This window comes from Carlito syrichta, unplaced genomic scaffold (genome assembly GCF_000164805.1).
Source record: "Carlito syrichta isolate Samal-C Ts95f unplaced genomic scaffold, Tarsius_syrichta-2.0.1 Scaffold306592, whole genome shotgun sequence".
Classification (NCBI taxonomy): domain Eukaryota; kingdom Metazoa; phylum Chordata; class Mammalia; order Primates; family Tarsiidae; genus Carlito; species Carlito syrichta.
In genome coordinates this window covers 428,613-441,506 of record NW_007250688.1, presented here as the reverse complement: position 1 = coordinate 441,506, position 12,894 = coordinate 428,613, and the positions used below count along the sequence as shown (strand labels likewise).

The 12,894-nt window shown below is 41.5% G+C and overlaps 1 protein-coding gene across 2 annotated transcripts in view; it reads left to right on the top strand.

Annotated features, from left to right (window-relative positions):
• Nucleotides 1-12,644, top strand: part of LOC103265450 (cytochrome b5 reductase 4) — a 94,976-nt gene extending 82,332 nt beyond the window's left edge. For both annotated transcript variants that reach the window (XM_008063113.1, XM_008063112.1), the window contains 2 exons: nt 6,798-6,962; nt 12,058-12,644. In XM_008063113.1, coding sequence (XP_008061304.1) covers nt 6,798-6,962; nt 12,058-12,112 — 220 coding nt within the window. In that variant the 3' untranslated portion in view covers nt 12,113-12,644. The remainder of the gene's footprint in view (nt 1-6,797; nt 6,963-12,057) is intronic.
• Nucleotides 12,645-12,894: the final 250 nt, after the last annotated feature.

Here is a 12,894-nt window from a genome sequence, read left to right as displayed (position 1 = left end):
TTGTGTCCCATACACTAAAAAGGAAGATAAAAGTTCAGTTACATAGAAGATAATTTTAATTATTTGCAGATATATTTTGGTTAGCATTTAAGGCTGTTACTTCTTAAATATGTTAAATTACCCTTTCCCACATCTTGACTCCCCTATGTCACTTCTGGTTTTAGTAATAAATTTTCTGATGACCACATATGTTACCTAAACATATTTTCTTGGTTAAATTATTATTGAACTGTGAGTATTTTTTAAAATCTCTGAAATTTTGTAGTTAAACGGTAAAATGCCCTCCTTTCTGTAGGTCTCAGCCTTTTACTCAGTCCTTGTAGAACAAGGAGGTAGGATGGAAACTGAGGCTGGTATGAGCTAATATTTTCATTTTCAGCAAGCATGCTAGAGTTCACCTAGATAATATTATTAGTAAATGAAATTCCTTGAAATAACATTGTATAATAGAAACTGTTAACCTTGTGTCCTTGGGTAAATTACTTGATCTGGCTGAGCCTCAATTTTTCCACTTATAAAACGGAAATATACCTTCATTATAGAATCATATGGGTATGGTGATCCATGAGCTAGCAGGTGTAGGTGCCTAGCCCAGAATTATCGTGTTTCTAACAGACTTCCTTCATTCATGAAATATGTTTAGGCATGTACTGTATGCCTGTGCACAGGGTACGACGTGAAAAGATACTGCGTTGGTTTTTTTCATGCAGTTTAGTGAATGTCTCTTCATTTTCCCTTAGTGCTACTCTCAATAGAATTGTGAAAATATAGATGCTTTATAAATAATTTTTTAGGATTTGTTTGGCATTTAAATCCAGTTTTCATGTCATTAAGTATGAAGTTTGAACAGAAGAAAATTAGTTTACCCAAATTTTATCCAAATGTATTATTATACTTGACTGCTAATTCCAGAAGTTGAGGTTCAATTCACAGCATTCTAAGTCTAGTAAAATCTTAGTTTTTTCTCATGAAAAAATGAGAGAAAACAGAAGGCAAATTATGGGCAGTAGCAGGTTTGACTAATACCGTGTAAAACTGAAGTCCAAATTGAAGATCACTTACTCTTCTCTCCAATACATGAACAGTGCTACAAGGCTCAGCTGACTGTCTCACATGTGGGCCCACTGCCACCCTGCCAGCTAGCAGACTGCGCTGGCTCTGTGAGTTCTCTGCTTTTGCAGAGCTCGTTTGGAGGAGGGGGACAGCTTGATAGTGAAGCAGTTTGCAATATGTAAACATGACAAGTTATCTTCCTTCCTTTTCAAAGAAGTCAGTTTTGGAGGTAATTAACCTTATTTTAGTATAACTAGTGGTACATTCTTTTTATAAACAGTCTTTGCTTATTTTCCCTTCTATTTATGAAATTAATACATATTTATATGAAAAAGTACAGGAATAACATCACCCATAATCCTGTTACCCAAAGAGCAGTTATTAACATCAAGTCTATATCTTTCTATACACACACACACACACACACACACACACACACACACACACACAGAGCCCTTTTTTTGTTTCGTTTGTATTTTTAAAATAATGTAGTCATACTGACTTTTCTTTTAACAACTACATTTTGTACTTAGTGCATTGTATATATTCTATGTATAGAGTGTTATCAACAGGTAGTTTTCAACCTAGATCAGCACCACTGCCCCAGGAGCATTTATGTCTGGAGCCATTTTTGATTGTCACAAGTGAGGAGGAGATGCTACTCACATCTAGTTGGTGGAGGGCAAGAATGCTACTAAACATCCTGCGGGCATAGCTCCCCACAGTAAAGAATGATTGGCGCCAAGTGCCAATAGCCAGTAGAGCCTGCTGAAAAACCCTGCAGTGTACCATGGTTTTTAAAACTGCATTATATTCAGTCATCCGGGCACACCATAATTTATTTAGCCAATTCCCTACTATTTGACATGGTGATTAGAGGTTACCCTGTACCTTTCTAGCTATTCAGGACAAAAGTTTATCAGAAGCAGTAGGTCAAAGTGTTCTCAGGCTGTTGATACATTTTCCTAAGTAGCCTCTGAAAGATAAAAGTAATCAGCACAGAATATTCTACCCAACACACTTAATATTGTTAGTGTGGTTATTTTCCCCTTAAAATGGAGGATGAGTTACTGATGGGGGGCATAAGGGGAAGAGAAGAAGAGGAGGATGCCAGCAACTGGGGAGGGGTCAGAAGAAGAGAGGGCCGTCTGCCCAGTTATTGCCCCAACAGGAGGGAGAAGATCGCCTGCATCGCCTTAAGCACTCGCGGACTCACTGGTTGCGAAGTGTGTCTGGCATGGGGAGAAGATGCTGTAGATGAGGAAGACTGCCCTAATGGTGGAGAAGGTCTGAAGTGTAGTTTGTGCCTTGAGAGGAACAGATAGCATGTGGTGGAATTCTAGGGAGAAGAAAGTAATTTCATGTTTGTGACACTAGGGACATCAGAGCCTCATGTAAGAAGGGGCTTTGGGAAACAGCATTTCTGTTGACGGGAATTGGGGTCGTGGGATGGCATGAGTGAAGACATGAGGGCTGGGATGTTCTCGTGTTTCAGTGACAGAGCAGAGGTGTTTCGCTGAACTGAATACTGTGCATGAAGGATACTATGAAATGACTATAAAAATAAACCCACCAAAACTTCCATCGGTTTTGGAATCTTCGTGATGTGTTACGGTCGAGGAACAGGGTAGGCTAAGATCAGGTGATGAATGCAATTCATACATTACGACATTACTTGAATGCAATTCATACATTACGTCAATACTGCATGTTGGGTGGACGTGGGAGGAAGGCCGGTGACGCCTGCGCGCTCCTCCCTGTGGTACAGGCAGGCTCTGTAGCCTGTATGTTTCTGTACTCTGCTGTCAGTATTGGGACTGACGCTGTATCCATTCAACTTCAGATAGAGAAAGCTGATGATTATGAAGCATACGTAAATTGAACAATACGCTGGAACTTTTCCCCTTTTTCCCCAGCCTTTGATACACACAGATGTGCAGGCCCCTAATCCAGACCCTTATACCACTTTCTGTTCCTCCCAGGAGGTGTTCCTCCAATGGTGTGTTTCTTGGAATGTGCTCCTTGCAATGTTTGTGTGTTCCCCCCTATGGGCTCTATGATTGAATAAGTTTGAAAAACAATATATACCTTCTTGAAGAACTTAGCATATTCAAGACTTTCCAAAATTCTAGAGAAATGCATTTAACTTTTTAAAACCCAAACTTATTTGATACTTAGCCTGTTTTCATGAAATAACTACTAACAGCTGGAGGCATGCTAGTGTCTTATCAGATTCATTTTGAGAAATGTTCCCATAATTATGTATATTGTATCTAATTTCCACTCCTAGCTTTGTGAGCTATTTTTTTCATGAGCAAATAGCAAGTTTTCTTGCAGTTCCAAGTATTTTTCTTTAGCTGGAAAGACCAGGAAAAGCTGGGGCCTAAGCTACTCTGAAATCCTAATCTGTGGGCAATGAGAAATCACTGAAACTGTCTAATCAAAGAAGCTGCAAGATTGGATATGGACTGTTAGGAGAATGAAGGGCGGTGGTGTGTCAGATGGATAAAGGGCGAAGGCTATTAGTGTAGTAGTTTAGACAAGAGCTATAAGGTCCTGATCTGGAATGGTGGCAGTAAAAATGGGGAGGTAGGGGACAAGTGAGAAATAGGGAGGAGGTCGGTGTCAAAGCTGATTGGCTAGAGGGGGGAATAAATTGCTGGATGGCAGCAGGCTTGCATGTCATGTACACCGAAGTCTTGCATTTCAAGACTTTTGCTGTCAGATCACTATCAGCCTACTTTACAATAAATTTTTTGACAAGCTTGTTTCCCTTACTGACGTTTTAGACCACATAGGCATTCATCAATAGCAGGTCTATACTCTCACTTCTTTGTGATGCTTTGAATTATCTGAATTTATTTTCAAGTAACTTGTTCAAGGGTCCTAGTCCCTTCTGGCACTTTGAAATTATGAAAGAATTTTAGGATGTTTACTAACGTCCCCCCATGCCTCTAGCATCTCAAAGCTATAATTGTTTCAGACAATAAGTTGGCCTGTATTCAGAAAAATCCAGGAGAGAAGATTCCACAGGAACCGTGTATGTTTTGACATGTTACAAGAAATCCGTCGTTAGAGAATTCTTGAGTCTTACCTTGGGATTGCTTCTGGTCCTAAGATGGAGGAGATAAGCAGGCTAGCAGCCTCTTTACAGTATCCTTAAATTGTAGTCAAACTGCTTATTTACTTTTTCCATTGAGTGCCTAGAATTACAGTCAAGGTACCAGTATGTGAATAAACACAAAGTGCATGAGAAGTTTACCCCATTTATGTAAGAATCTCGGTTATTTATTTCCATTTAGTAGATGTCTGCAGAAAGTAGCCACTGATTAGGCTTTTTTTTTTTAAGCATCCCAGAAAAGGAAAATTATGAATAGGCACTTACTGAAGATTATAGAGACTTCAGCCGTAATTTATATATCATAGCAATTTTATCCCAAAGGTAGGATCACTGGAAATAGAACCACAGAAAACCATTTTTTATCTTTTAATTCAATAGGGCAATTTCTATCTTTTATCCAAATATCTGTGTATAATTGGAAATTTCTTAAGATAGTGGTTTTATGGCTGCTTTTGAGTCCGCTTTGATAATCTGATAAAAGATTACGGATCTTCTCCCCAGAAAAATGCACTTATGAAATCATGTACATTTTTATGTCGCTTCATAGATGTCAGCACATGGCTTCATCCTCAGCACAGCTTTTATTTTGGCTGATGTGGCCTCTTTGTCAGTAAAGTCCTTTTTTATTCAGCAGATACTTTGTGTGTGCTTGCATTGAGCAAGGCCTGATTACAGAAGTGAACAGGACAGACACGAATCCTGCACACACCCTGAAATGATCTAAAATGGTCTTGATTTTAGGCGCTCAGAAGGAAAAAGAGGGCTAGCGAAAGAATTTGGGGAGACTGCTTTGTGTAGGGTGGACGCGTATTGCTGCTCCTACTAAAGGGGAACCTTGCAGGTAAGAAGTAAACCGAATTCTGCAGGCACTTTGAGCCTACAATCATCGAATATTAGAATCGTGAGAAATTCCACAAATGGGCACGTAGGACCTTGAAGATGGGACTGCATGCAGAGCTGGGACTAGCTCTCGAGTCCTGGCTGGTGTTCTTGGTCAGTGCTGCTGTGCCAGGCACCTCAGTCCTTGGGAACTTCGCCCCCGCTGAGAAACAGATGTGAGTGCAGCTGTGCCAGCCTCGCAGCGTTGCTGTTCTCCTCTGTGGGTCTCAGCCCTCACAAGAGACGCTGTTCACGTCAACGTTTTCTTAAGATTTAAATTAATGTGCCACCAGTCTTTGCAACTCTTCAGAAAATATCTCAGTTACTCACTGGAACATGTAGGAATGCGTTTGGTGTGATGCTATTGAAATAGTAAGAATTCATCATGTTTGCCAAAATGCAACAGAGTAGAGAATTTTGAATTTATTGCAGCTTTTCGAAAAGCCCGCAGTTTATGTAGTAGATGACTAAGCCTGTGGGAAGAAATGGTTTGTAGTTGACATTGTGAGACCTTATCTGGTGTTTTCCCTTCTGTGTTGGTTCTGTGCCCTTTCTTTTACTTTCATCGGTTTCTTTCCACGGTACTTGAGTGTCTGTCTCCTGTGTGCTGGCCGCTGGGGCCACAGTGATAACCAAAGCAGACACGGCCCCTGGGGAGGTAGACGATGCAGCCATGGTCTTGGGGACTGCGTGTTTACAACCGGAAGGAAGGGCTGTGAGTGGGAAAACATCTCGGCGACACACAAAACAAAGACGCCTGGCTGGTGGAGCTACAGGGCTTCCCTGGAGCTGATGCTGTGGTAGGGGCGGCAGAAACACTGCAGAAGGAAGAGGTTGGGCAGTGTTATGGCAGCGAAGGCTGAGAAGTCGAGCCAGGACTTGGTGATACGTCGGAGGTGAGGGTGAGACCCAGAGGTTCTCAGGATAAATCCCGGGTTTCTGGCTTGTGTGGTCTCAGGATGTCGGGTCTGGAGCTCCGAGATCACAGGTTGAGGCTGGGGGCCTTTGAGACGGCCAAGTCAGTGGTTTTCTTAGTTAGCCGGTTATTAGGGTATGGAAGTCGCTGGAGAGGTATGAGCCAGAGATGAAAATTCATGTGTCACTGGTGATTGCTCTTGACTGTGACTTACGCCAGCAGATTATTCATAGGACTGTGGCATTCTCTGAGATTCCTTGGAGCGCTCATCCTATTGGGTTCAATGAAAAAATGCCAAGTTACAGACTGGTCTCGGTGGCTCAGCCTATAATCCCAGCGCTTTGGGAGGCCAAGGCAAGTGGATTGCCTGAGCCGTGGGTTTGAGACCAGCCCGGGCAACTGGGCAAGATGTAGTCTCTACAATAAATAAAAAATCAGCCGGGCGTGGTAGCACACGTCTGTAGTTCAGGCTACTTGGAAGGCTGAGGCGGAAGGATCGCCTGAGTCTAGCAGGCCGAGACTGTGGTGGCCATGAGTGTGCCACTGTACTCCAGCCTGGGTGATAGAGTGAGGTCCACCGCAAAAAAAAAAATGCCAAATGACTTTTCTTATCTATAGGAAAAGCCAATCCTTAGTAAATACGGATTTACTTGTATGTTTTGTTCAACCTTTACTTATAATTCATCCATCCCAGTGGTTTTCTAGCAAGTACGTCGATCTTTATATATTAAACTGTTACTTGGGGGGAGAAATGTATTATTGAACTTAAAAAATGTTATGATATATTTTTTAAATAATTGACTTTTAAAAACTATTTATTCTCCCTAGATTTGATGTTGAATTTGTTCTCTCAGCACCTACTTCTGAATGGAATGGCAAACTGGGACACATTTCACCAGCTCTTCTTTCTGAATTTTTGCAAAGAAGTGTGGACAAATCCAGAGTCCTCATCTGCATTTGTGGACCAGCACCATTCACAGAGCAAGGACTAAGGTGAGTCGCAGTGTATGTGGCCGGAAACAGAATGTCCAGCACTTGGCAATGAAGATCTCTCAGAGATAGCAGGGATTTTATCTCTCAGTTCTTCCTAGTCATATGGACTTGCACTTTAGTAATCTGCTACAGTTTAAGCAAATAATAAACCTTTTAATCTTCATATAGTTGAAGGATTGGAGGCCAGGATTATCCATAGTGTTGGATTACGAGGGAGGACCCCCCCAAAAAAAACTGCCATGTATTTATATTGTGTATTTATTCTTACATGTTGAAACGTCAGTCACCTTCAAAGTACTCTCCATTTGATATAATACACCTATCAAGATACTTTTTCCACCTCTCAAAACAGTTTTTGAATTAACAGTTTTGATGCCGTTTAGCGCGTCTGCCGTTTTTTGGTTTCACCTCTTTCACATCCACAAAACGTTTCCCTTTGAGGACTTTTTTCAACCAGGAAAACGAAAAAAAAGTTGCTTGGGCTGAAATCGCGCTAATAGGGAGGGTGAGGCATGGGGTCATGCAGGTTTTGGTCAAAAAGTAACTGCTGAGCACTCAGCATGGTGTGGGCAGATGTCTTGTTATGGTGGAAGAACCAGTCACCTGTTTGCCCCAATTTGGGATGTTTCTTCTGCAAGTCATGATGCAACCTTCTCAAAACTTTCGGATAAAAACTTTGGTTGACCGTCGGATCCTGCGAAACAAGTTCCAAGGGCGCTACAAGGGGCCTGCCCTCCAAGAGAAAGTTCTGGTTTGGGGGGTCACCCCTCGTGTGAACACAAAAGTTAGGTTTGGGCAGCAGTCAGTGTTGCCAGTGTGGACACAGTCACGAGGTTGGAGCCACAAGCTTCTTTGGTACATTAGGCTCAGCCTCTTTTTCCATCAAGGCTTGATTGATGGATGGATGAATTTTTTGTTTTTTGGATGTGGGGTACAACTCAGGGTTAGGCATACGAATGTTCGCTACACACGTACGCTTGTTGATGAGGTTGCCTCCTCTCCCCCAGCAGATTCCCACTGCTGCCTGTTGCACCCCACCCTCCCTGGCGTTTCCCACTGCTGCCAATCCCTTTCTTAGGGTGTGGCAGTAATTGCTCAAGGTTCGCTTGTAAGTGCAAACATGTGGTACTCGGTTCTTTGTTTCTGTGATAGAGATAGGTCACTTAGTATAATAGAGTCTAAGTCTGTCCAGGTTGCTGTGAAGTTCTGTCCTTTTTGATGACTGCATAATCGTCCCAAAGTTTTATAATATATAGTCATTAGTAAGCAATATCCATCTCATTGTAGCTTTTGATCTTCACCCTCTGCAACTGGGTGAAAGTTAGTAAATCATAAATAAGTCATCAAAAGCCAAGGCAGCAAGACAAAAGGAAGAGACTATAACATAAATAAGGCAAGACTAATAGTTGAAGCCTGGATAATGAAAAGTCAGTTGTAGTAACCATCCTGTTTCAGATTCACTTTGATGAGATGTAACTGTAAGATGACATGGTAAAATATTTTGTTAAATATAGTCACTATTATATTTCTAGATGGTCTTAAAATATGGCTGTGTTAAATGTCCCATTTTTCTTGGTTAGTCTATAACTGAGCCTAACATTTTTTAGATAATTTTATATCTTGCTATTTTGTTTTTAATTTTACTTACAAAAAAGATTGACCCCCCCCAGCCAATAAATAAAGGCATTACAAAGTATTTCTCTCCATACTGTATTTAAAAAGTGTGTTAGGCTGAGTGTAGTGGCTTACTCATATAATCCCAGCACTTTGGAAGGTCGAAGCGGGAGGATCACTTGAGCCCAGGAGTTCAAGACTAGCCTAGGCAATATAAGGAGACCTCATCTCTACGAAAAAAATTTAAAAATTAGCCGGGCACGGTGGCACATGCCTGTAGTTCCAGCTGCTCAGAAAGCTGAGGTACATGGATCGTCTGAGCCTGGAGTCAAGGCTGAAGTGAGCCGTGATCATGACACTGACTCTCATCCTGACAGAATGAGACTTCTGACTCAAAAAAATAAAAACAATACAATATATAATAAAATATACAAGAAGTTAAAACAAAAAAGCGTTTTAATTAAATATAAGTATATTGCTGGATTTTAACACTTTCTGAAAAATGTGCTTCTAGTTAGTGTCTCCCAATTTTAAAAAAAATTTAAGTTTCCACTTAAACTTTCAGTCTTTTGAAGCTCAAGCAAATTTGTTGAAATTATAGTGACAATGAATGATATGGTTTAAAAGACTAAGAATCTTACCGTCACTGTATTGACACTGTCATATTAGAAGCCTCTCAATGGTACTTCATAGATTGCAGTATAGTAATACTTTTATTTATTTATTTATTTATTTTGAGTTGGAGCCTTACTCCGTCGCCCAGGCTGGAGTGCAGTGGCACGCTCTTGACCACCGCAGCCTCGACCTGCTGGGCTCTGGCGATTCCTTCCGCCTCAGCCTTCCAAGTAGCCGGAACTATAGGCATGCACTACCATGCCCAGCTAATTTTTGCTTTATTGTAGAGACGAGGTCTCGCCAAGTTGCCCACGTGGGTCTCGAACCCGTAGGCTCAGGCAATCCACTCGTCTTGGCCTCCCAAAGTGCTGGGATTACCGGCTGAGTCGCTGAGCCTGGTCAATAATACTTTTAAGTAATTAGCATCTTTTTTTGTGTGCATGTTTTAAGTTGACTGTCACCGGTATAGCTTTCTTTTCTGTTTTACCTGAGAGCAAATCTCTCAGTGCTGTTCTAGCTGGCTTTCCCAACATTGCCAAGAAGCCACACACAGATCCCTGCTGTCGCTCACCCGTGCACTGCTGCGTAGCACACGGAGATGTGGCTTGATTCAAATCAGTACTTGCTTTTCATAGTAGCTGCCCTTAAGACTCTCAGTGAGGACCCGACCTGCTGGCCAGTCCTTCGACCTCAGCCTTCCAAGCGGCTGGAACTACAGGAGGCACCACGACACCGAGCTAATATTCTGACTTACGGCAGAGGCAGGGTCTCTTCTAGTTGCCCAGGTTGGTCTTGAACCCCTGGGCTGAGACAGTCCGCTCGCCTCTGCCTCCCGAGTACTGGAGTTGCAGCTGCCAAGCCCGACTTGTCTTCGTCAGCCTCGTGGATGTGGCACTTTAAAAAGTTGTCCATCATAGAGATCTTTCATCACATCCCACTTTTTGCTAAGAACGACTCTTTCGTGGGATCCCCACTCCTAGGCTCCCCTCAAGGTAACCTCGTGTCTGCTACCTGAGTTAGAAATATAGCCCTCCCAGACATGCTCTCCATATTTGGTAAACATTTGTCAATTTGTATGATGGGGAAACAGAGACAGACTTGGGCGCCCGTTTTTAAAAAAATAAATGAAGAAGAAGCTTATAACTTCGCAACCAATAGTGGATCTCTCATCCACTCAATACCCACTTCATTACAGGGATGGAGAAAATAGGCTCTGCTTTTTTTTTTTTTTTTTTTTTTTTTTGAGTTGGAGTCTCACTCCATCACCCAGGCTAGAGCGCAGTGGTACACTCACGGCCACCCCAGCATCGACCTGTTGGGCTCAAGTGATCCTTCCACCTCAGCCTTCCAAGTAGCCAGAAGTACAGGCACGTGCTACCATGCCCGGCTAATTTTTGATTTATTGTAGAGTCGAAGTCTCACCATGTTGCTCGAGGCTAGTCACAAACCTGCAGGCTCAGGCAGTCCTCTCACCTTGGCCTCCCAAAGTCTGCTGGGATTGCAGACTTGAGCCACCATGCCTGGCCAAACAGTCTCTGCTTTCAAGGCCCATGCTGTCTAGTGGTGGAAACAAATGCACATACTGGTAACTAAAATATTACTCAGAACATTGTAAATACTCTTATTAGCATTAAAAACAATGTGTTACAGGAATTCAGAGTGAGGAGTCACTTTTGCCTAGGTGTGTGTGTGTTAGAGGATCGGGAGCTGCGTGCTCAAAAAAGACCTGGGCTTGGTATGATGACTGAGAAATTCCAGTCCAGAAAGGGGCAGAGCAGCCAGAGAATGAACAGGTGCATTAAGGGTGCACCTTAAGACTCGATGGCTTGGCTAGAATGAAGCCACCTGCCTGGGAGAGGCGGGATATGTGGCTGGAAGAGTAGGATGGGTGTGACGAGCTCGACTGCTGCACCAGGTGGCCTCCTCATGTCTGGGCCCTACTGGTCCTCTTTGATATAACGTGTGTGTGCTCTGGAAACTGCCAGGTGGGGTCTGAATCCCACTTACCTACCACTTACAAGCATCCTACAATCATTTGCTGGGAGTCCTAGGGCCAGTTACTTGACCTTTCTAAACTCTAGTGCACTCACCTGTAAAAAGGAAGAAACAATGTGACTTAGGCCTGTGAAGTGCTTAGCACAGTGACTACAGATAACAAAGGTCAGGCATGGTGGCTCACACCTGTAAGCGCAGCTTTTGGGGAGGCCAAGGCAGAATTGCTTGAGCCCAGGAGTTCAAGACTAGCCTGGGCAACATGGTGAGACCTTGTCTCTACAAAAAAATAAAAAAATTAGCTAGATGTGGTGGCACATGCTTGTAGTCCCAGCCACTCGGAAGGCTGAGATGGGAGGATCATTTGAGGCCATAGCAACATATTGTCAGGAGATACCACAGGGATGCCCCAAAATGAAAATTGTGGGAGATGCAGCACGTAAAAATCTGATTTTTTATCAACAAATAAATTAAAGGATGGTGGCAGGGGAAATGAGAGGGAACTTACAGATCAAAAGAAACCTAAAAGACTAATCAGCCAATCATGATGAGTAAACTTTAATTGGATCTTGATTCAAACCAACTATTTTTTAAAATTATGATATTTATGAGACAATTGATATTTAGATATTTGATGATATTTTGATATTTAAATATTTGATGATATTTTGATATTTAGATATTTGATATTTTATGAGTTAGATATTTGATGATGTTTTGGAATTTGTGTTAATTTTTTAGAAGTGATAAATTTTTTCAAAGAATTCATACTAAATGGGGAAAATGGGAAAGTATTATGGTTATGATGGTAAACTTGATCTTATTTCTTTATTTTTAAACATTTTCCCTAGAAACATGTTTTTTATTGTTTCAGGTTTCTGCATGATCTCAACTTTTCTGAAGATGAGATCCATGATTTTACAGCATGAAGAGCTGCCATTGTCCTTTATTCAACCAGCTTATCTAAATTTGTGATTGCTTAGGATTTTTTAAGAGAGCATTTTTGTATATAATAAAAGGTTAACTAGAATCCTGACTTCAGTTTCTTAAATGAAGTCAGACGTTCCTTCGATATAGGTAACTTCTTTTGTACCGTAACTTATTTTACTACTGATATTTGACCTGGAAAGTCAATCATGGCAACAGATACATACAGGATTCTTTGTTATGAATCACAGATTCCTTACCATTTGAATTGTATCACTGTTCTATAATAATCACTTGTGTTTTATGACATGATAAAGTAAATGATCACTTTGATCATGTTTCTATGCTGTAAAATGTCTTACTAGCAATACAGATTAAATTTTCCATTGCACTGTTAACTCAGGAAATGATCGTTTATGTCCTTGTTATAATATTAAAACCTGGAATGTTATAACTTACGAAGTGATCCAAACATTTTTTGTGTGTAAATGGCATTGATGCGAGTAGAATAAAATTATACTTAAGTACTCTTCAGTCCTTGTGGCAGAAATATGTTTGAATGCAACAATATTGGGCCAGTGTCTAAGGCAATTTTTAAAGGGCAACAATAAAACATACCAGAGCCACTTCACACATGCACATTTGGACTGAGTGTTTTAGAGCTTAAGAGATCCTTGATAGCTATTGTGATTCTTAGCCAAAAACAAAGGCATCAGAAAAGAGAATGAAAGTATCGCATCCAGTCTGTGGCCTAAAGTTATCATTTGGTGCTTTGGGATGGGTT